Raw genomic sequence first — 23,378 nt, forward strand, 5'->3', positions numbered from 1 at the left:
GTGTTAAGTCTTTTGCTTTGAAAGTGAAGTAATTCTATTTAAAAACATGCCAGCTGCCGGGTGTGCGCCGCCTGCTGTACAATGCCATATCAGGAATGATCCTTTTATGCTCTTCTCCCATCTTTGTAATTACACGCGAGGAATGAGAGGAGACATCTGCATGCCAGCTCTTTGAGGAGAGGAGGAAGGAGACAACAAAGGGCAGAGCCCTTTCTCACAAAGGCTTTCCAATTTGCAACTTGCAGCTGTTTCTCTTCAGAGAGCCTGAACAGCCTGTCCTCTCTCAGGCTAAAAGTGGCTCACAATCCAATCACTGATCTTTTTTCAGGTTTAGTGCTGACCTTTGTCACACAGTGATGCTTTTCCTGCTTTGTACGAATCTGTTTACTGTGTCTGAGCCTAGCTGAGTTTTGTCCTTCATTAGCAGGTGTTTAGGGAGGAACTTGATAAGGGACGGCTCATTTTGGGGAGGAGTACAGCTGTACTGTCTGATGTCCAATTCAAAAACCACTCTCGTTCGCATAAGCTAATGTTCACGGATGCTGGTACTGTCGTCATTACGCGTATCTATGCATTACGCGTATCGACAACCAGGGCTGTGCACTGCGTGAATCTGACTATGTACAAATATTTAGCAGTGTGGGTCTTGTGTTTGCTTGTTCCCTGGCAATTTCCCACCATTGTTTCACCTTTGTTTAGCTGCATATGCTGTACAGGATTGAAAACCAAATGAGTCTAATGGATCCACAAGGCATGGCACTGCGACCCGTAAATTAAGTCCCACAGATGTGCTTCTGTAGATTAATCTTCCCGCTCATGAGCAATTAGCCTGGCAGTGATGCTGAGGCATGAGGCTGATTTGAAACAATTACAGCCCAGGTTGGGCAAAATTAGCTAGTTCAATTCCCAAGGTCGCTACTGATTGCGAGTGATGGTACTTTCCAAAGCAGCCAGGGGTAATTGGCTTTTAACACCAGCACATTCTTCAGCTAACCTTTTTACCTGGATGTGGACACTAGGTCACTGAAAAAACTCCATCTGTTCAATCATCAAAGATATCAGTTCTTTCTGCATATCTGGTTTAAATTATATTTGAGCTGCTACTGAGTTTGTTTTTTCTCAAACCTCCATTAAAGTAAGTGAGCTGTGAATGAATTATCACTGTGCTAACAGCTGGAGGACTTTTTTTCTTTCTTTTTTTTAGCCACGTTTACTCCCCTGATGTAACTGCACTTTTCCTTCTCAAATAATATAAGACTTTCCTGTTATGTGCATGTGGTAAAAGAAGATAAAAATGATTTGGCCTTACAGCTAAGACTTAAAACGAACAGGAAACCTTTTGTATTTTTATAGCCAGTACACATTTCCATTAAGTTTTAATTTGGCCATAGACACTTGCCTGATAGCAGAATTTAAATTAGGTGTGTTATGCGAAATGTCTAAAACAAAGACCCTAGTAAAAGGCGAATGAGTGAGGAAAGAGACATTTTGTGAAAAACAAATTCAGGTGGAATGGATTTAGATAATCACGGGTCCATTTGATGGCAAGAAAAAAAATCTGCTCTGCAAAGCAATTTACTGACTGCAAATTCAACCTGCTTTGCAGAAGCTCTTTTGCATAACAATGAATGTAATATACAAGAAACGTACAGTACAATTCTCTCTGCAAGCACTTTGCTGTTGTCATTTATATAAATAAAGGGAATGTTCTTGCCTGCGATTCTTACAAATCTCACACGAATTGCGGCTGTAAATGAATCATTAATTGTGAAGGGCTTTTCTCCTCTGTGTGTGTGTGTGTGTGCGATGCAACTTGATGCTCGTCTAGTGGGGAATTCAGCAGAGGATAGTTCCACTGTGTTTAACATAGCTACAACTTCATTTTCTTTTCCCTTTCGTCATAGCCTCATAACCACCTTTAGTCCCGCATCTTAGTGTCTGAGTGAATGTTTCATCTCTTGCATCTCTCATCAGCTGGGGAGTTAAAATTAGAAAGCTGCCTCTGTCTTGTCCTTTTTTACTCTTTTACAAGGCATCTTCCTTACTTGAAGATCCAAACAGTCCGGCTCACATATCTACCGTAATCAATTTATAATGAGTTGTCACACTTGGCATGATAGCTTTGTGACGCTTGGTTGACCAGCTTGATATTTATTCCTGTAAAAAACTATGTACTTAATCCCGCTTCCACAAATGATTCAATTTGCTGTGGAAATGAACCTTATCGGAGTTCCTGTCAATCCTGCACTGCTTCTAGCCAAAGGTTTTTGCATATTTAGGAGCATGGCACAACTTCAAGTTATTTTATTCAGTATTGTTTGTTTTTTAACGTGACTCTTTAAACTGGAGTAATGTCATTCACGGTAATGATGGTGGATGGTGAGGGGGTTAATGTTGACTCTCAGACATATGTTTAAATTTTACCTTTGATTGTTTTCACCTTTCCAGCTCTATCTGTTTATTAAAGTTAGTTTTGTTTTCATCTAAATGGAAAGGTCCAACAGCTGTCATTATTTTTGAAAACCAAAGTGATGGGATTAAGAGAAGTGTGGGGGACTTATTAAAGCAGCTCACCCTCCGGCTTAAAAGCAAAGAAACAAAAATAATGTTTCTTTCCTGCTTTTTTTCTGGTTTTTAGTCACACTGAAGTTCTGTGTACAGCTGCTGTTGCTGCACCAGAGCAATGACTGGCCAACGGCACCATCTGCATAAATGAATGTGTTTGATATTTTCCTTCTCCGCCTCCTTTTTCCCGTGTAGCATCAGGAATCAGAAGCATCTCTGCTGCTTGCCTTTAGAAGACTGCCTCGTAGGGTCTCACAGTGGGGAAGCCGAGCAATTTGTCTCTTGATGGCTCCGGGCTTATCGTCTCTGCTTGACAGATGGGCCTTGCCTCTGCTCAGGTTGGGTTTGGTAGCAGAGCACAGCTCACTGCTTGACAGAACTCATTACAGACACACCCCAGGAGAAGAAGCATCTCCACAAGGTCCTGCTACTGGGCCCCCACGACTCACAATGGAGCCAAATACTGTAAACCTAAACACACTCCTGAAAGCCTTTCTGATGTTTTAGATTGAATGTGAAATTTAAGAATAATTGCTTGCAACCTGCAACTAGCTAGAACATTTGAGATATTATAATTTCACACATGACTAGCTATTATTATTATAACACCGTAATATTAAAAAAGACACAAATTACAGACAATTAAGCGAATTTTGTTCTTTTGTACTTTTAGAATGGAATATGAATAAACAAATTACAGCAAAGCCAGGCTTTGGTTAGTATGTTTGTCTGATGAAGCACTGTTGATGCTGAAGCCAAAGGCTGTACCCCAGAAAAATCTCAGATCATATTTTATTTATTGACAAAAAATAGCTCTCTCTATACCTTTGTTTAAACTGTAAAAGAACTGCCTGAGGCCTATAAAACATTAAAAATGTTTTGCATTCTTAACTTACTTCATACATTGTTTCATTTTGTGTTGGTAATTACAGAAATGACCCCAGTGAAGTAGGACAGTAAGGCTAGCTGAGTACAGGTGAGGCTCTGGGGTTGACAGAGAGGTAAACGCAAAACTTTCACGGTCTGACTTTGAATATTTCCTCTAAAATTGCATGTGAAAAAAAGTTATAAAGTCATCTCTCTTCCTAAGCATGCTCTATTTTCAGTCGGGGGTCAAACTGTGCTTAGCCTTGCATATAATCAGGCCACATGGAGCAGGCTGCCACCTTCTGCAATCCAGAGTAAAGAAGGGGAAAGGAGGCCAAAACTAAATATGAAAGATATTTTTTTTAATGAGTAGATTAGCTTAAAATATAAAAGAAGCAACTGTGCTGAGATTGAATTTAATACTCATAAAAATTCTTAGTGGACAAGCACACCTCACCATTCAGACATCAGAAATCAAAGAGTTGGGACTCTGCACTGTTCAAATATTCCTTGTACATATTTACCTTCTAAACTATATATGGCTCTGACACACACTGAAATACAAACTGCCGTGTGTAGCACAAACAGTTATCAACTTACACACTTCAGTGCATAATATCTAGCCACAGTGCAGCCAGCACGGCAAGCCGAGCGACCCCGAAAAAAAGAGCAAAAACATAATTCGAATAAATAAATTTAAAAAGCTTTAAGCTAAGGTGGAAAAATGAGAGATGGGAAGCAGGGGAGCTAAAATGAGAGGGTTCTTTGGAGAGGGAAAAAAATTAATTGCATGCCACTGAGAATATATTCTACTTTCTCGCTGAAACACAGAAATTGCTTACACACATAACAATCTCCAAAAGGTCTGGTTGAAAGCAAAAACAGTTGCAGCTCATAGTTGTAATACTAGTGTTCGTATCATGATGGACAGAAGCATACAGGTCATCGTATTTCACGCTGAGGAAATGGTCAAATTGGCTTAATGGATTGCTAAGTGAAGTTCCTTCATGATCTGTTTAGTGGTTCATGTAATCAGTCCAGCCACATCTCTCAGCTTATCTTGCAGATTATCAGCATAACTAAAGGAGCGGGTGGTGGGGGAGTGGGGATCTTTAATTAAAGCTGATTGTATTTAATGTTCTTGTCCAGACTATAATAGTTCCCTCAGTGGCCCCCACACCACCACCTGACCGAGTAGAAGCTAATTGGCTGTTAGGAGTTACTTATCTCTTTCCAGAGGTGTGGACTCGAGTCACATGACTTGGACTCGAGTCAGACTCGAGTCATTAATTTTATGACTTTAGACTTGACTTGAAAAAATGTTCTAAGACTTGTGACTTGACTTGGACTTTTACACCAATGACTTGGGACTTGAATTGGACTTGAACCGGTTTACTTGAAAAGACTTGATATTTTACCCCAAATATAAAATTTAACATGCATATTATATAGAGATTGAAAATGTGAGGTCATTCACGGGTAGAACCGCAAAGGATTCTGGGAACTCGTGGCAAGCGGTACTAGCGCACGCAGGCTTTCAATTAAAATCAGTTATACAGCGATAAAAAGAAACACAAAAATGTCAAGAAGCCGTTGTATTATTAACTGCAATAGCCGGTCGCATGACAGCCACGGGAAGCCGACGGGTAAAGAGATCGGTTGTTATCGGATTACGTCGTTGAAGAGAAATTGTTCGAGCCATGTTTCCGAAGTAACAAAGACGCGACGGATGGCCTGGATTGCAGCCATTCAAAGACCAAATATAACGTCCCAGAACACTCCAGCTCACAGGTTAGTCTGCTCCAAGCATTTACACGAAGGTCAGTGTTTTTTAGTAGTTAATACGTCATTTTCATAACATAATTAGTGATATAGGTTACAAGCAAGTCTGGCGCTGAACAGAAATTGTCGCGCTATGCTCCTTTATTTATTGTGCATAAATAGTGAATTGTCCTGACACAATATTGCGTTTCGCTTCTGTTATTATGGTACATTGACAAAAACATATACTTTTATTCACAGGATAAAACAGGTTTTTTGTATCACTAATTGCCCAGTGCGATTACAGACTGCGGTAAAGTGAGCCGTCATTTGTGAGCCGCGGTCAAGCCAGCCGCCTCCTATCCGCGCGGTGATTACAGCATACAATATTGTTGTCACTGCTACATTTCTGTAACGCTACCAGAAATTATTTCCACTACTAATTAATTACCGTTGAGCTCAAAGGTCCTATTAATAAACGGTTAAGGAATGTGTATTTATGACGACAATTTGTGAGACTGGTAAACTTATGATACGTACGATGGTCTTTCGTTCTACACGGTGCATTTCAAGGTCCTGCACCCATCCGTCGGTAAACTGTACCTGGGCTTGTTGCAGTGACCTGAAGTTACTAAACTTCATGAGTGTATGCACTCACTCCAAGAACCGTATAATTATAAATATGCATATAAATATGCTAAGATGAGATAGCTGACTTCATCTAACTAGCAAATGTTGTCCAGGCTACGTTGGTGATACAGTTTTTTTTAATGTGTATGATATTTTTGTCATGCGATTTTAAAGCTGGTCCTACAACCGCATCCAAGAATAACATGCAGCTTATCTCAGAACTGTCGGTGAAAATTATTCTTGGAGCTAGGTTTAATTGAGCTGCATTTTAAAGAGGTGCAATTTCACAATTTGTGTATATTTTCTAAGTTCACTATTTTGTCATGTGTTGAGAAAAACACAGATTTTAAAATTACATGGTCTAATATTTACATTTAGCATATAACTGCAACATTATTTTTTCGTTTTTTTTTTTTTTTAAAGACTCGAAAGGACTTGAAATTCAAAGTTTCAGACTTGTGACTTGACTCGGACTTTTACACCAGTGACTTGAGACTCGACTCTGACTTGCCTGACATTACTTGAGACTTGACTTGAGACTTGAGGATAAAGACTTGAGACTTACTTGAGACTTGCAAAACAATGACTTGGTCCCACCTCTGTCTCTTTCACTCCTGGATTCTCTCTCCAATCTTTGTCTCTTTCTGTCTGTCAGTGACATCCAGGGGCAGCGCAATGTCAGTCTGTGCCCTCAAATAGCTGTGAACCTCTAATACACTATGAGCCTGATTTACAGTTTCCAAGCATAGAGCAGTTGAAGCAGTCGTTTGTATGCATAGCATGTCTTGGGTTACTTCATACCACAGTGAAAAAGATGTTCTATTAGTTACATTACTGTAACTAAAAAGCTCCACTTCTCTATTTTTACACAGAGTTGTAGTTGTTGCCTCTTCCTATGCTGTCAGATCTAGTCCCATCAGCACCTCTGAGGCAGGGCAGCAGCCGCTGGGAAGTTCGCAGGGCGACTGGGGGATGGTGAAACAGTGTGGCAACAGTGTGGCAGATGCACAATGAGCCACATCGTGTTATGACTCTGAGTGTGCGTGTCAGAACTCGACTGTGTGCGTATTAGGAACATGAAGGCTACAGTCACTGACTGAATTATGAAGACCGTGCTAAACATCATCAAAAGAGAGGTTATAATGTGTACTTGGCAAGTGACAAAAGAAGCATCCGCATGGTTCAGTGTAATTATGTTCACGTTGTGCCTGCACTTAGTGCTCATCAATTCACCAGTCAGCAATTTCCCTTGCAAATCCATGTTCATTTAAGTTCAGATATGTAGATATTCATCATCACAGCTGGATAATCAGATCAGAGGCCTAATGATGAAGGTCTTACTGACAATCTGACTGTTACTCAGCAGGCAGCCACAGCTGAGCATCAGGGATGTGGTACACAATGTCCTCTAAATATGTGGAAATCATATGTGGAATTGTAAAGTAAAGGTTTTTACTCCAGTGATCCCACAATCACGTCTCTACAAAGAAAAAATAAAAATGATGCAAAACTGGAGACTTGGACAAATACATCTCTGATATGTTCTTTTAAAATGTTCTTTTAAAATGTTCTTAAGCAAAGGATTTCATCATGTTTCCTTCTCCACCAAGCTCCATAGGAAACTTCATAATAAGACTTTTTGTTTCTCTTAGTCTAACCTTTGAGTTGTGAACTGGACAGCTTGTCAGCAAGAATGGTCATGTACTGTTTTGTCTCTTTATACCAACTGTACATCCACTGTCATGAGGGTCCTTAGAGGTCTACAGCAGTACAGTTTCCTATTCAGCTTCTGAGGGCTGAGGACAAAGTTTAATGAAACCCTAAAATTTAGATACTAATATTAGTTAACCTTGCAGATTTGGAATAAATGTTGCCAGCCCAGTTTTGTGATATCTGAGATTGAATTAAAGGCTTGGGTCAATTAGGGTGAATCAATCATCGTATGTCCAACCTTAAAGGGCACCTGCTTGGAGCAAGTTGATCTCAGGTGAAATTGTATGTCATCTTGGACAACAACAGTATGGAGAAAAAGAAGGTGGAGATCCACTCACCGAACTTCAAGACCCTGCTGTGCCAGCAGCTATCCACATAATTACACTGGGCCACAAATAGAAAGGTTTTCTCTCCTCCCAGACCCTCTCCTTTTTTTTCCCCTGTGCTGCTCAGCAGTGAGAATATATGCAGAGCACTGAGGAGAGATGGGGTATTTAGATGTGAGAAAAGGCAATTTGTCAGAAACCTAAGAGAGCACTGGAGTACTGACAAGAGGATTACAGTAGAAGGACTTGGGGGTTGAAGGGCTAATTCTGCAATCGTGAAAGAGGGACGGCTCAGTGTGCCTGCATGTATACATTAGAATCCATTATTTTTCTCAGGTGTGTGTTACGGGTCCCAGATGTGAAGACCACAATAACAAAAAGAATACAAATCTGTAAAAATAAAGGTAGAGTCTCAGAGAAAGAATCACAGGAGCACTCGTGTCTTTTCCCGAATTGCATCTGAGAGGACAGGAAGTTGGTCCGCTCTAGGCAACCGCGGGCGAACGACTACAGTGTCAACAGTTCCGCTTATTATTTCTCACTTTTACTCTCCTCAATTGTTATGGACTACACGTAATGAATGTAAAATAATAATTGTCTTAATTGCTGACATATGTTTTTCTTAAAAATAATAAAATTTCCCAAAATGTGGTAGCACATTTGTGTTCACCACATGTGCATGTAGAAAATAATTGAAAAATCGCTGCTTGAATTCCACGACTCAAATGCGCCTCACAAACACACATATCCGAGTAGATACAATGTGACGGTGGCTGTTGTGTAACCAAGCCCAGTGAGTCATGAGAGGGAGGAATGCGCTGTTGTGATGGGAGGAGGAGGAGGGAGCCTGCCTGGGGAAGGACTGGCAGAGACAGTCAGATCCGTTAGCAAAGTCATCTGGGAGAGAGAACGAGGCTGGACATTTGGTTTCAGGCCTTGCCTCAACTGCCAGTGGTTGTCTGGGCCACAAGTGAGGCATAAATAAATCTAAGCCTTGATGCAGACATAACTTTGGACAGAAAGAGCATATGTGCACCTAACCACATATGCATGCAAACTCATATGTAGAGGAACACGCACATGAGTGGAACATTTGCAGAGTGATGGGAGGTTAACGGAAGTAGAAGGCTAAAAGAAAAATAAATCCACTGTCCTTACTAACATACACACACACAAACACAAGAAATGGGGATGTACTTGCTTTAAAAAGTAGTTCTAGTAAAATCCCGTACAATATGCGTCAAGTGCAAAATTATACCTTGTTTGATTTTATGTGTGTGTGTGTATTTGTGTGTGTGTTGACTTCCCGCTTGCCCTCGGAGCTATTTGTTTTCAGATGTGCGTAGGCAGTTTTGTTTATATGTCTTACTGTGTATGTTTGATTCTCATCTAGTACATGCAAGCCGAGCGCACACACTCCCTCGCTTGCTGTCGTACATGCCAGGATTCAGGCTGTGCGTCCATTGCAGTGTTATCATCCAAAGAGGCAAACAGCCAGCCCCTGATTTAATAAGCTGCCTAGGGAGTCACATAGAGGTGGGGAAGCACTATCAGCTGATAACTGTCCTCCCTGCGAGCCCAGCTTTTTTTTCTCCTCTGATAGTCCTGCCAAGAGAAGACTCAGCTTTTCCTTGTTTTTCTGTGTGATTGTGAATGTTGCGAGTAGGAGCGATCCCCTGCCGGCTGCTGCCCACGTGTCTGTAGGCTGCGTCCGTCCTGTGCTGACTCTTTCAGTGTCAGACAGACTGCAGAGGAGATCCCACACATGGCAAAGGCAGGCCTGAGCCCAGTGCTGAGGAGCATATGCTCAAGGCTTTAGTGTTTCAGCCCCCCACCCACCAAATACACACATAACTGCCAATCCTGCCAAGCCGCAAAAAGCCATGGGCCAGACTACTGACAGATTCCCCATCTATCACTGTGTTCCGCGCTTTACACAAGCCATACAGCTATATCAACATCGTACCGCAACCTTGACAGCAATTTTGAGAGAAAAAAGGTCCTACAAAGATGCCACAACAAGCAAGAAAAAAACCAACACAAAATTTTGCAGAGCACCAACTGCGCTTTATTTTGACAGCTTCTGTTATTTTGTTGGGTGTGATGGCTTTGTAGCAGTGTTTGAGCAGTCTTCTGGTGATCTGTGAGTGGAATAGCTCTGTATTTTATCCAGTCTAGTCTTTCTAGCAATGATGTTCAAAGCTGATGCTAAAAGAATCATGTACTGGATGTGTAGGATATTGGACAATGTATATAGTTATGTAATTACATAGTTAGATATGGACCAAAGATCTTAATAATTTCCATTACTTTTAATGTTTTATTGTCAAAGGTTAGTGAGGGTGGTGTATGCCTATGCAGCTATCCTGGGAAAATCCTAGAAACCCTTTTAATGGTTGTCAAACCACATCTTCACTGATACATACTGAGGTGTGAAAACACACCATTAATAGTACACGGGATGTCTTCAAATGTCGTCTTTATTGGGGAAAGAGTTAAAGGATTCTTTTTTATTGTCAAGCTTTTGTATTTCTGTGGTGCTGATGTTTTTCTACAGTTGGTGATTGTTTTTTTTTTTTCTGTGTGCGACTACCTCAGTATAAATGTGTATGGCACAACAGCTCACATGATAGGCATACTTTCAGGTGGCCGCCGTGACCCGCAGCTGACATCGAATGATTGATCCTGTTGCTGGGATAAGTGCCTGCACACTGCTGAGCACACCGGTCTACTGAAATGCAGCCAGGCGGAAAATTAGAAATCTCTTCATCCCTGATCCATTTGAAATCTGATAACTCCTATCTTCCCCTCTTGCAGGCACCTTTTCTTAGCCAATAAATCAGTAATTAAATAATGTGTTTATGTGTATGTGTGTGCATGTACATAAGGGGCAGGTGAGTGTCCTTGGGGGGGATGAGTATGGATAGTTGAGGTGATTGGGGTATTTAACACTGCCCATCCACCCTCAAACACACAGGTACGTCTTTAAACACATTGTGTTGTCCCAAGTACAAGCGCCTGCCTAGTCACAAATGGAAGTGTACACATACAAACAAGTTTCACAGTGAGTGCTTGGTGACAGCTGGAGGTGTAATGGTGCCTCTGGTATCAAATAAATCAAAGTCAGGCCTCCCCTGAGCACTGCGTTTGTCCCCTTCGTAGCCAGCAGTGTAGTTGCTCTCCTACAGTTGCACTGAGACAGAAATATCTCTCATGTGAACATTTCATAATGCTTCTTAACTTCTAACATCAGTCTTGTTGTGTTGTCCAGGTACATCGGCCCAGGGCAGCCCGCTTCTGGCTTCCCTCCCCGTCCCAGGACGACCTCTGCAGCCTCAGCTCGACCTCAAACACCTCCTGCCCTTCAGACTCAATGGATCCTCCCCACTTAGCCTGTTCCCTAACTTTAATACGGTGAGTCTAGTGGGTCTAGTGGGTACTAGTCATAATAAACCTTACTTTTAGAAAAAAAAATGGACTGAAAAATAAGATGTTGAAGTCATTTGAGAACAATGTTCAATGTCAGCAATACTCTGTAAAAAAAACAGTTTAACATTTTGTCTCATCTTTCAAAGCTACAAAAAAAAAATCACACGCTGAAGGGTATTGATTAGAAGACAACACAAAGAAGACATATTAGCCTGATTTCGTTCTCTGTGGCAGCATGAGGCATATTTTTATGGTATAAGGGTCGGGGTACTTGTACACATACTTCATCATTTTTGTGTCAATATGCCCCTCATGCCAACTCTGTTTATATCAGGGGGTGTTACAAAGAAATACAGGCCTATAAAGCTGTGTCATTATTGTTACCTATTCTGTTTGTCACTATATCAATACTTTTCCTGCTACACCACAGCCTCCAGTGCTGTGCCCAGGCTTTATCCTAGCTTTAGGTTACAGTTTTTAATGAAGCAAGGTTTGACCTCTGAATATTGCTTTGGTGAATTGTGTCACTATATTTGATTTATTTTGGTTTAAAATGTAAAATTGAGTAGACATGCAGGCATTGTTTAAAATAATGCAAGTGTGTATTTGTAAATACATTTGATTGACATTTTATTTACATTTGAGACACAGAAACACAGTTTTTTCCCCATTTCTTTATTGAAAAGGTCAAATATAACATAGTTTGAAAGGCTTAAAATAGTATTTTTCCACCAAAAAGATGATTCACAAAGAAAAGCATTGCAAGCTTAAACAATCTGTGGAAACTGGACAAGTGGGAGATAAAAACAAGATGTGGAAGACCTGAAAAATTATCTGCTGCAAATGAAAATGATGGCCTTAAGAAATAGGTAACATTAGGTAATGTCTAGGGAAGTTCAGGATTGCAGTTTATGTGTAAAAATAGCCTCTGTTTCAAACATCACCCACAAACCATTCAGTTTTCAAGCACATTGACTCTGATGGCTCAGTCTCTGGAATTAAAAGCTTATATCTTTGATCCTTTACTTTCCAGCACTGTGGTCATTGTCATTTCAAGTGTGTATGTGTGCAAGCATTTTTTGATTTCTTTGATCCTGTGTGCCACAGTGTGCAAGTGTTTTCAGTCCTTTCATTGCAATATGAAACTATTTCCAGTTCTGTGGTCTGTAAATGGAGTATAAGCTAGAGATTTAGCTCCTGCATACACTTTTACACCTTTTGAAACTGTACATATAAAAAGTAGGATGAGAAAGAGGGAGATTCAGTCATCTGTCTGTCTGGCTGGTTCTTTACAATGGAGGACATGTGTGAGGGGGTGGATGAGACATAAATGTTTGCTCTATGATGTGTATTTGTGTATGTAGGGGGCTGCCAGCCTGTGTGAAAAGTGCAGCTTTTTTTTTTTCTTCATTTGTTCAACCGCCTACTGCTTTGGGTCATGAAGTCGGCTATACTGCCCTGTGGAGGATTGAGCAAAAGCAGCGTGGTAAACATTCACTCCTCTAAAACCTCATGTATTTATATTAGTGGTGGAGGCAGTGGGGTAGGTGTCTGTCAGTGTTTTGTCTGTGTTTCTCTTGTGTTTCAATGGAAAAATTGCTGTTTTTATTCTCCAACCAATGTCTGTGCCTCACCATTCTAATTTAGGGTTTTAGTTTTGCACATTATGCTTCCCTATTAGAGAAATAAAAGCATCCATATAAGTAAAAGCTATTGGAGATGGAAAAGGCAGTAGATTACCAATGAATGCGGCAAGGTAGTACAAAGGAAATCGTTTTTACCGAGTCGCAATGCTGTTCAGTCTGCCATTGTTAAATAGAATACAACTCGCAGTAGGACTTGGAATCTACCACAACCACAATGCAGAAATTATGATAACCACGGAAATAACATCAAATCAGTGTCACTTCAGTCACGGGAGGAGATGATTAGCCCCCATAATACACAGTCTGACAGTGCAGCTGTGGCATTAATCACAAAGTCCATTCAACAAGAAGCCCCAGGTTCTCTTAGCCTTGATAAGGCACACGTTGTCCCAGACGTGTGCAGGAGGGAAGATGAATGCACCTGTCTCCAAAACCAAATATCCTCCGGTTCCCCTGGTGTCCCTTCTTACATCCTCCCACTGCTCCACCCTCACTCCTCATCCCTTTGTGTGTCTCGTTCTCTCTCTCTGTCTCTATCTATCTACCCTGAAAGCCCATCACGGACTCAGCCACCCGGTGCAGGATAAGTTCTGTCTGCACTAGGATGGCAGGGAGAACCGAGGGCTTGGACAAAAGACGCATTTATAGCAGTCGGTTCAGGATGGCTGCAGACAGACAATGGACACATTCTTCAGTTCCTAAAACAAACGGCTGTGCGCAGCCTGCTTTTCTAAGGTGGACAGAGGGCAGCAGGAAGAGCTAGGTTTACCTTGGTCAGGCTACAGTTGGTAAAAGGAAACAGCCATTTGCTTCCAAAGATATCTCTGTGTCATGTAGAGGAAACCAAAATAAAGCAACAATGGTAAAGAGCCCTGAGGGAGAGATGTACCTGCAGCACGAAGGTTTCATTGTCAGATGTGTTTATATTCCTTTTCACACCTGGCCATGAGGAAGCCGTAGTAAATAGACTCTATCCTTGCAGAAGAGGCAGCTACCTTGGACATGGCACAGTTTTTTGGTTTTTTTGCAGTGTGGAAGAGTCTGATGTTTTTTAACCTTATGTGCCAGAAACAAAGCAAAGCAGTATGCCATGAGCACGCCAACACTCTTTGATCTCTGGGCAGGTGAGGCTGTCAGCACAGCCACCAGTGTAGTTTCAGTAAGCGTAGCGGTATCATTCAGTGTGTGAAGAGTGATCTCCCCGTCCCTCCGGAGACCCTTCTCTCAAACGAGCTGAGGAATAGAGTGGGTCAGACCCTGTACAAGCCTGGGGCAAGATCCAAGGTGATTGTTATATGTGATACCACGCTGAAAGGTTCCCCAGTGAAATCAGCTGTCACTGTGGAATGCAGATCTTATAATGAAGCCTCAGGTTTCACCCTGCTGTTTATAGTATGGTGTTCTGGGACTCTCTGCTGTCTCTTCATAGGCAGTTAAAACAGTTTTAGTCTGTCTAAAACCTTCTGCAGTAAACACTTCATTGTGGGCTGCAATGACTCATAAAGTTTAAGCAGTGAAGTTTTGGAGATTACAATGAAAATACATTCATAAAGAAGAAACTCTTTTCCCTGTAGATTCTTATGGTGTAGGTGTTGATTTATCTAACAGTTTAAGCACCACACTTCCCCCATTAATATCACCGCTGCAATACAACACACAAAAGTGTAACTCACTAAAGGATAAGGATCATCTCGGTTCTGCATCATCTTTTCATTCAAATTGAAAAGGTGATTGTTTGTGTGAGGTGGTGTTTCATACCTGAAACCCATCAAGATCGTCATCCAAACACAGAAGCAGTTACTTAATTTAGTCAAAGTCGATGTGACAGCAGCAAAACATCTCTTGTCTTTTGTGCTTAAGTAAAGAAAAAAATTACATCCAGCAAGTTTGAAAAATAATAGATCTGAGCTTTCTATGAGGGGAAAACTGTGTTTTCATCTTTACTTTAGAATTCTCAAAAACTCAGGTGTACAAAAATTGGGAGATTAAAAAAAACAATACCAATAGCAAATTGCAATCAGTGAATACAATCAGTTGATTTACAACAAGCAGAAATGCAGCATGTGGTACTAGAAAGTGGTGTTTACCCTGGAAGTTGCATTTCTTAGGTAGAAAAATAACGAAATCTTGGAGGAGTAACATATTATCTATCGAGAAATAACTTGAGTTCATTCAAGGCCATCTAAACTCTTTTAGGGATTGTGCCATTTTTTGTTCTTTAGTATTACTATTTTATTAACTCCTTCGCTGAATATTGCACAGTATGTCACTACTGTTGTAGTAATTCCACCAAACCACAGTTGCACTTTAACAAAGTGAGATGGAAAACCCTTTGATCTTAGTTATCTTTGATTTATTTAATTTTTCTTCCTTTTTTATTGAACAGCAGCTAAGCATATTTTTGGGAAGCATAAGAAAAAGCGTATTTACTTTTATACTTACAATAGTCTAATTTCTCTCCTTCAGTTTGGCAGTTCACCAGCAGCTTGACTACAGTAATTAGCTTGCATGCATAATAAGGTGGCGCCCTGTCACCTTATCTCTTCAAAATGAAGTTTGCCCTCGTCTAGTGCATCAGAAGGAGTTTAGCAGTACGACTCTTAATGAGCATCTTTAATCAAAATAAAGCCTCTGGTAATGTTCCGTGTATGTAGGCCAAAGAGCTACTGATGATCAGAAAATCTGTATCACGTGCTGACAGGAACCGAGTTATTCTCTTTACATTAAAGGGTAAGGCAGCCTCATGCTGACATTACAGAGTAACCTTTTAATTTGTTTCAGTTTCATTTCATAAGCTCAGCTGTCACTGAAATATACTCTCTGTTTCTTTTTACATTTAATATATTTTTATTAATAGTGGTATGCTTTGACTTTCATGTGAGGAGTATTCTCCATGCCCTCTGGTTGCACACAGCAAGAGCTCAGACTGTGGTGATCCCACAGCAGAAATGGGTTGCCTTTTGATTCTAACATTACCTTATCATCAGTAACATTTAATGCTTTCCAGTTTTTTTATTATTATTATTTCCATCTTGTGTATTCAAAAATAGCTTTTCCTTGTTTTCCTTATTTTCTGCCATCCGTATATCCTGTTAGTCTGTTCTTATAATAAAGCTCATAAGAACCATGGCCAAAGCTCCAAATAATGAGGTCAGAGTATGTAAACATAATTCTTGAGTCAAACGCCCGGACTTCAGACTGTCTATTGATATTTTTTTCTATTCCTATTCCCATACAGAGCTGGGAATATTTTTTTCTATCCCTTGCTCTGTATGATCTATCGCAGGCATACAGCTGTGGCTGTGAGGACTTCCCATTTACCTGCTGTTTATTTGTTTACCAGGGGGAAGCCAATCAAAGCTGGCATAAAAGGCAGAGTGACTAGTGGATGAATTTAGGGGTTGGACCAAGGCCTAATAAGGATTACATTGATCTATGAATCATGCAGGGCTGCTCTAGAGGAGCCTGAGAGTAAAGATAGTTTGGAGTTGGAAAAGAGAATATCCACACTGATGCACAACTCGCCACCTTTAAAGGAAAGTGAATTTGTTGTATTGCACTATACACTAAAGATTTCTGCATCTATGAATTCATAAAAAACATGCAACTTGGGAGAATTCAAGTTTGATCAGAACATAATGTCAGGATCTCGGGTTCAAACTCAAAACCGCAACAGATCATGGGACGATTTTACTAGTACACTTAAGTCATAAAGCAAAAAATCTAACTTGGTCATATCAAAAAAAAAAACGGAAACAAAAATGAAGACTTATCATTTGGATCATATATCTCAACAATTTCCCAAAAGGCTAACTGGTAAGATGCTCTTGTGTCTTGCACTCTGTGACCAGAACATGCGCCCTCGTGTATAATCTGCGGTAGCTGCTGAAACTGCTTAGACATCAAGTCATGTCATGCTGTTTTCTGATTTACCAGACTGAAACAAATGCTTACACTGAAGATTGAATGTTGGCTTTATGGGAACTAACCTCACCTCACCTCTGAAACAAAGTAGCTTCTATCATTTGGGAAAATAAAATTATATAGAACTAATATAGCTTATACTTGTCGTGTTTCTGTTTCTCAGATGGACCCTGTCCAGAAGGCTGTGATCAACCACACTTTCGGTGTTCCACAGCCACTCAAGAAGAAACAGATTATCTCCTGCAACATTTGCCACCTGCGCTTTAACTCGACGGTAAGACACACTGCATTGGCTTTATGTTTCGGTGTTTATGAGGAAGAAAGAGATAATGTTGGACTACAAGGCAGGGAAACAGACAGTACGCCAGACTGTGTAATTTAAAACATAAAAGCACACTATGCTAGAAAGTGAGTCTGGCCTCAGAGAAGATTGTTTTGGGCTTCTGCTATCTTCTTGAATTTATGTCACGATCAGCGTTTTGGTTTTAGTTTGTTATGTTTAAGTCCTTTAGGTTTTCTAAGTTCATTCTATCATGCCTAGGTTGTCATTATAGTTCTTTGTTTGTTAGTTTCCCTTTGTGTTTTCTACCCCTGTATTAAGTCTCCCCTGTCCTATGTGTTTCATGTCTGCATATCATTTGTTGTTCATGTTGTCATGTCTGTCTCATTGTATTTGCTGTTTTAATTTGAAGAGGTCATGTGTTCCTGTGTTCATTGAAGAGTAGAAGTTTTACTCTTCTACTGCATGTCATTATGTTCATTTGTGTCAGCTGTTTTTCCCCATGTGTTTCCACTTCCCCTGATCACCTCCTGTGTGCTTTTAGTCTGTGTGTGTTCATTCCTGCCTTGTCCGAGCGTCTGCTATCCTACCTTGTCTCCATGTCCATGTCCATGTTCCAGGGTTTTGTTTTGTTATGTTATGTTTAGCTCAGCCAGTTTAGGTTATAATTCAGTTTTGTCTTTGCTTTAGTTTTTCTTTGCTAAAATCAGCCTTCAATAAACGGCTCGTTTCCAGTTAATATTAAGTCTTGTTATTTTGCGTGTACGCACTTGGGTCCAACCTCTCCACTCCCTATAGTCTGCCTCTGCCAGACTGTGACAATTTAGTTCTTATTATCTTTCTGCAATTACCTCAGATCACTGCATTTTTGCATGCTGTGTGTGTTTGTGTGTCATCTGTGTGTGTATAAGGAAATGCGAAAAAGGTCTGAGTGTTTCCCTTTCTCCAAATGATTGTATATTTAAATGAAAAATTGGTCATTTGATTTTTATTTCTATGTAAAAGTTTGTTCGGTTTTTCTTTCTTGTGAGTTGTTTTGGTATGAGGGATTAGACAGCAGGGAAAGCTGCCGTTTATCAGCAAAGAGCAGAAACAATCAGCCGCCACAGCAGGAAGCAGCATTCTCGGTTCCCTACTCCATTTTTGCCACCCTCGCTAAAGCACATGGATATACACATACATGCACACACAAACGTGCAGACTAGATTGCATGCACACAAACACAGAAAAACATCCCATGACATTTTATGCATATTTACATAAGCAAGAAAATGTCCAGAAAGCCAGAAGACTTCTTCGGTCTAGGCACAGCTAAGCGCACACACTCGCTGTCACACACTTTTATTTGGACTCCATCTTCAAAGAAGGTCTGAGGCACAGGAGACAGGGAGCTGAGGGGGGAGCAGAGATGCAGTCGTGCTCTTCACACACTAGAGCAAATCCCATTCCCTGCCTCCGCACACCGACTTAAAGAGGAGTGTCAGGTCTGACTGTAGCTTTATCAGTCTCTCAGAGAGCATGAATACTTTTCTAACACTTCCATGCACCCTCCTTAGAGTTTGCTCAGATATTATACCAACTTATCCTTATGCATAATGCTCAAAGGGGAAATAAGTAAGCTCACTTTGCTGCTCAGTAGAGCACAAATAGACCTTAAAGAGCAACTTAACACCAGCTGACAATCTTGTTTTTAGCAATTCCTCAGTGGTTCGACCTTTCACCCACCTGAAGTGATGCAGAGGTGTACTCTGGGGTGTATCTTTGATGGATGTTTCCAGGTTTCTAGTATTTGTGCTAAGCTTATAGGCTAACCAGCTACTTGTCCTAGCCATACAGACAGATATAAATTATGGGAAAAAATCTGATGATGAGGCGATGTTGTGCAACCGGATGGGGGAATGTCACTGGCATGGTTATCCCTGTTGGGCCAGTGTAACAGCCCTTGGTAACATTTTATGTGGCCCAAAACTACAAGCACGATTGTATGTTTCATTCCACAACAGTAGTAGTAGTGCAGAACAAGAAAGCATTTCTCTTCAATTTAAACTCTTCTGTTATGTATTTTATAACACTGAAACGTAGAGCTGGTGTCAAAGAATGTAAAAACCACCACAGAAATTTTTGATGATCTATAAACCACCTGAAAAAGGACCGTACCAACATGAACCAAAATAATTTCAAGAGATTAATAACCAGTGGGGGACTGGCTGTTGGGAGCGCAGACAGTCAGTCTGTTGGCCTGAGAGTTGGTTTGGCCTTGAACTTGAGCAGCAATTTTACAAAAACAATCATTTGGTACAAGACGCACATTAGATGCAGTTCTGTCACTCTCACCTATACACTGTATGATCTTGCCACAGGATCCATGGCACGCAGGTGTGCACCTTTCTTTCGACAGGCAAGCCTGTCTATGTTAGACAAGTCACCTAGTGTATTGTTAAAGGAAAGGCTGGATAGACATGGCGAGACTACAAAAACAGATAAATACATGTACAGGGACCAGATTAGTCAGAAATTCTAGCATAAACAAAACTTTCAGAATTCATCCAAAGATAGGCTACTTAGTCACAATTTTTAAAATTTGTAATAATTATAATTTTCATATACAAATATAGTGGAGAAATGTCAGACTTCTGAAATATGTGTTAGTAGAACATATAATATGGTAGACTAAAATATCTATATATGTTCTTTTTCTGTACAGTTTGTACAGAACAGTACAGAATACAAACACAGAATACAAACACTCGCACCATATTTCTTTTTAAAGACATGCCTCAAAGGGTAAATCATCACTTTTCCTGGTGACCCCATTTTGCATAAAAATATTTCTATTTTCATGGCTCTGGTCACCTTGAGGATAAGAAGAGGTTCCATCCGTAAGGCATGAGGGGTCACTAAGTGTTATGTGAGCTTATAAGTTGTTGTCACCAGATATAAATCCAATTGACACACAGAAAACCAGCAACTTCTTATGACATGTTTTTGTCACCAGTCTCTATTGAAATGAGAGTAGAATAAGTCTCAGTTGGCAAGAAGTCAAAAAAGTTCATTTCCCAAAACTGATTTAGCTATTATAGTTTTTTTCAGTGTATTTGGACCATTAATTGCTTCTACTGAATTTTTAACATTATTTGTTTTAAGTACTACACTAAGTATATTGGTGAACTAATATACTTGATCACACAGCGAAAAGCTTTTTTTAAAAACACAGGGGTGGTAGATGTTGTTCATTTACTAAAAATGTGTCGTTTTAGCCCATTGCTAGGTGGTTGCTAGGCAACGTGATAATGTCACAATATATAATGTATAGTTCAACTTTTATGGACATAGAGAAGGTCTTATTATTGTGAAATAAAAATGATAGAATGGATTTCTAAGGTATTATAGGTGCATAAATGCACAAACAGGTCACTTTAGCCTGTTGCTAGGAGGCTGCCAAGCCAAGTCATAACATCCGTTATAGCTAAGAACCTCCAGGGGTGTAAGATGTTTGTGTGGTTACTTTCGATGCTTAATTCCTAATGGTTTAGGGGGAGTTCATGGACAAAGAAACAAACAATTCTGGTCTAGATTGAGGAGGAGAAGGTCATAGAGAATAAAGAGTTTACAGTAAAGTTTGGTTTATATTACTTGTGTAATGTTATTGGAAGGTGAGGGTACTGAAAGTGTGGAGAATAATTGCTAAAGATGTTTTATATTCTTCCTTGTGTTTGCCATATAACATGTTGTCATTTTACAATAAGATTTGGCTGCCTCCAATGTTCCCTCTAATTTTTCATGTGTCTGAGCGAACACACAAACTCCCTGAGCGTTCCCTTGGACCACTGTGAGCAACAGCAGACGTGTGCACTGTGGTCATGCCAGCATTGAATCCATCCAAGTTACATGGTTTATTAAAATAATCAAATTACAGCATTTACATTTATGTTAGACTACTTTTAATTAACTGCTTTAGCCCACTTACAATGAAAATGTAAAAAAGATCTTGTTCATGACCTGTGTAGTATGTCAACACTATTGGAAGTAAAAAATAACTTGAACTCCAATTTTGAAAACACAACTTTTTTTTCATTTTTTGCTCTGACTTGTATTATGAGTCTGTGGTCTGGGAGAGAGTCCTGTGACTCTCTGTCTGCAAAATACAGTTTATAATGACCAATGTTGGGCAATTAATTATATAGTTACTTCTTCAAAAAAGTAACTGAGTTATGCAAACAAAGTTTTTTGCAGCTGTTTACCTAAAAATGCAGCCAAGGCGGTTTTTTAAATAAACATTTCAAAATATTTACAGAACAATCAGGTGTTCTGCATCAAATTTGATGCCACACAAATTATTTATGACACTCCAACACATAATTTCTGTCCACTATGAGATAAAGGAGAACATCCCAAGCCTGATACCTGCAGGCCTGACAACAGGAGATGTATCACTCCTGTAACACCTGTAACATTCAGCAGTCGCCTCATTGTTCTGACACACACAACAAAACTATTGACTACACTACACACTAACTACACAAGATTTGCGCTAAACGTCGCAAACCTCTCACATCTCAAAACACCGCAGTCACTCCTAAAACTTCCCTCTTCCTAAACATCTAAATGCCATATCACTTTTTGATTGGTCCACATAGTCCACCAATAGGAAAGGGTGGGAGGGGTTCGCTTACAGGCGGAGAGTGCTTTCAAGCGTTTTCCTTATAAAACACCGTTTTTACAGTTTCTTCCCGCAGTAAATATAAACAACAATAGTATTCAGGAAGAAAACCAAACATTGCATCTATTTTTTATCATAACTATGGTTTTACGTGTCCTATCAACACAATTTACAAACTATAACAGTTTTTAAATTGTGGTATAGTCCACACTCTTTCCGTCAATTGTTCCGTCTGTCCTGCTCACATCTCCAATGGTTGTACACGTTGTCATTAACGTGGCTTCACTCCACATCAGCCACGCCGCTTTGCTAGCTAAAACACCGGTGTCGGCACATAAGGACGCTGTCAGCCTGTCGACGTTGATTAGCTGCATATATATGAATGTGAAGAGCATCATTGGCTGGACTATGGGATAAGGTGGCATCGTTCTAATCCCATACTGGAGCAGCCAGTCACTCACTGACTAACACTGCAAAAGAGAATTGTTAACGTATTTATTTTAATTTCAATTCAGGTTAGATTTTTTTTTGTGTGCAACACAGATTTTCTGTGCGCAGAGACCGTGCCAGCAGTGCACAATTGTGCACGTGCCGAAGCTTAGAGGGAACATTGGCTGCCTGTATTTATAAATTGACCCTATACTTGTAATTTAAGGAAATAATGAAAAGTTAATTCATCAATTTAATGAAATGGGGGAGCTATGCATTTGCTGAATTAAACAAACCAACTGGCAAAACAACTTCACTTGTTTGTCAGTTTCCTTTCCTACAAGAAAGTCATTATTGGATGAGACAATTTCGCAGTATTTCAGAGCTATGGGATGGGGCACTTTTCACACCCCCACAACATATGTCTGGCAGAATATAGCCTTGTGTTTCCTTTTATCGCAGCGATTTCTTAATCACGGGACATTTTTGAATCTCTTTGAAGAAACTGTATCTCCCTGTAGTCTCGCTGCTGGGGTGGTGAAAACCAAAGCTCATTTCACACCTTGTCCTTCAAGCCTCCACTGAGTCTCAGTTGGATGGAGAAGCAAATGGTGGAGGGCTCACCAGCAGAATTCGTCAAATCAAGCTGTGAAGCCAAGCACTGAAGCCTTTTCACTGCAAATCAGTCAGACAACGTGCTGAGGTATTTGAGTTCCTTTTACAGATCTTTTGACGGACACGTTATGGTGGCTACGCATACATGGTTAACGCTCTATAGTCCAACTTCTGTTGTTTACTGTAGGCTGGTAGTGGTTGTGTATGTGTGTGCCACTGACCTTATATCTCTGCCACGATACTGCATAAGCAGTAAACTTAATTATTGCTTATGGCAGTGACTCGCAATCAGTGGTAGAAATATCCCAGGGGGAGTTTTGTTGCCACAGGGTATATGCAAAGATTTGTTCAACTAATCCAACAAAATAAATAAATAAAATAAAAGTATAAAACTGAAATTATAATTTTAATTAAAGAACTGAGTGGACCTGAACAGGCTGGAGAACAAAAGTTACTGTTCATTAAAATTAATGAATAAGCAGTTGAAACAGACAGCCAAAAGGAATGCATAAATGGGGCAGGGATAGCTCAGT

The 23,378-nt window shown here is 40.2% G+C and overlaps 1 protein-coding gene across 1 annotated transcript in view; it reads left to right on the forward strand.

Moving 5' to 3' along the window:
- znf385c (zinc finger protein 385C) overlaps nucleotides 1-23,378 on the forward strand; it is a 99,790-nt gene that overhangs the window by 62,555 nt on the left and 13,857 nt on the right. The window contains exons 2-3 of the mRNA XM_085351785.1: nucleotides 11,134-11,276; nucleotides 17,025-17,135. Of these exons, the coding sequence (XP_085207911.1) occupies nucleotides 11,134-11,276; nucleotides 17,025-17,135 (254 nt within the window). The remainder of the gene's footprint in view (nucleotides 1-11,133; nucleotides 11,277-17,024; nucleotides 17,136-23,378) is intronic.

This window comes from Diplotaxodon limnothrissa, linkage group LG4 (assembly GCF_057381915.1).
Source record: "Diplotaxodon limnothrissa isolate DT_005_m linkage group LG4, D_limnothrissa_male_GT1.1, whole genome shotgun sequence".
Lineage (NCBI taxonomy): Eukaryota > Metazoa > Chordata > Actinopteri > Cichliformes > Cichlidae > Diplotaxodon > Diplotaxodon limnothrissa.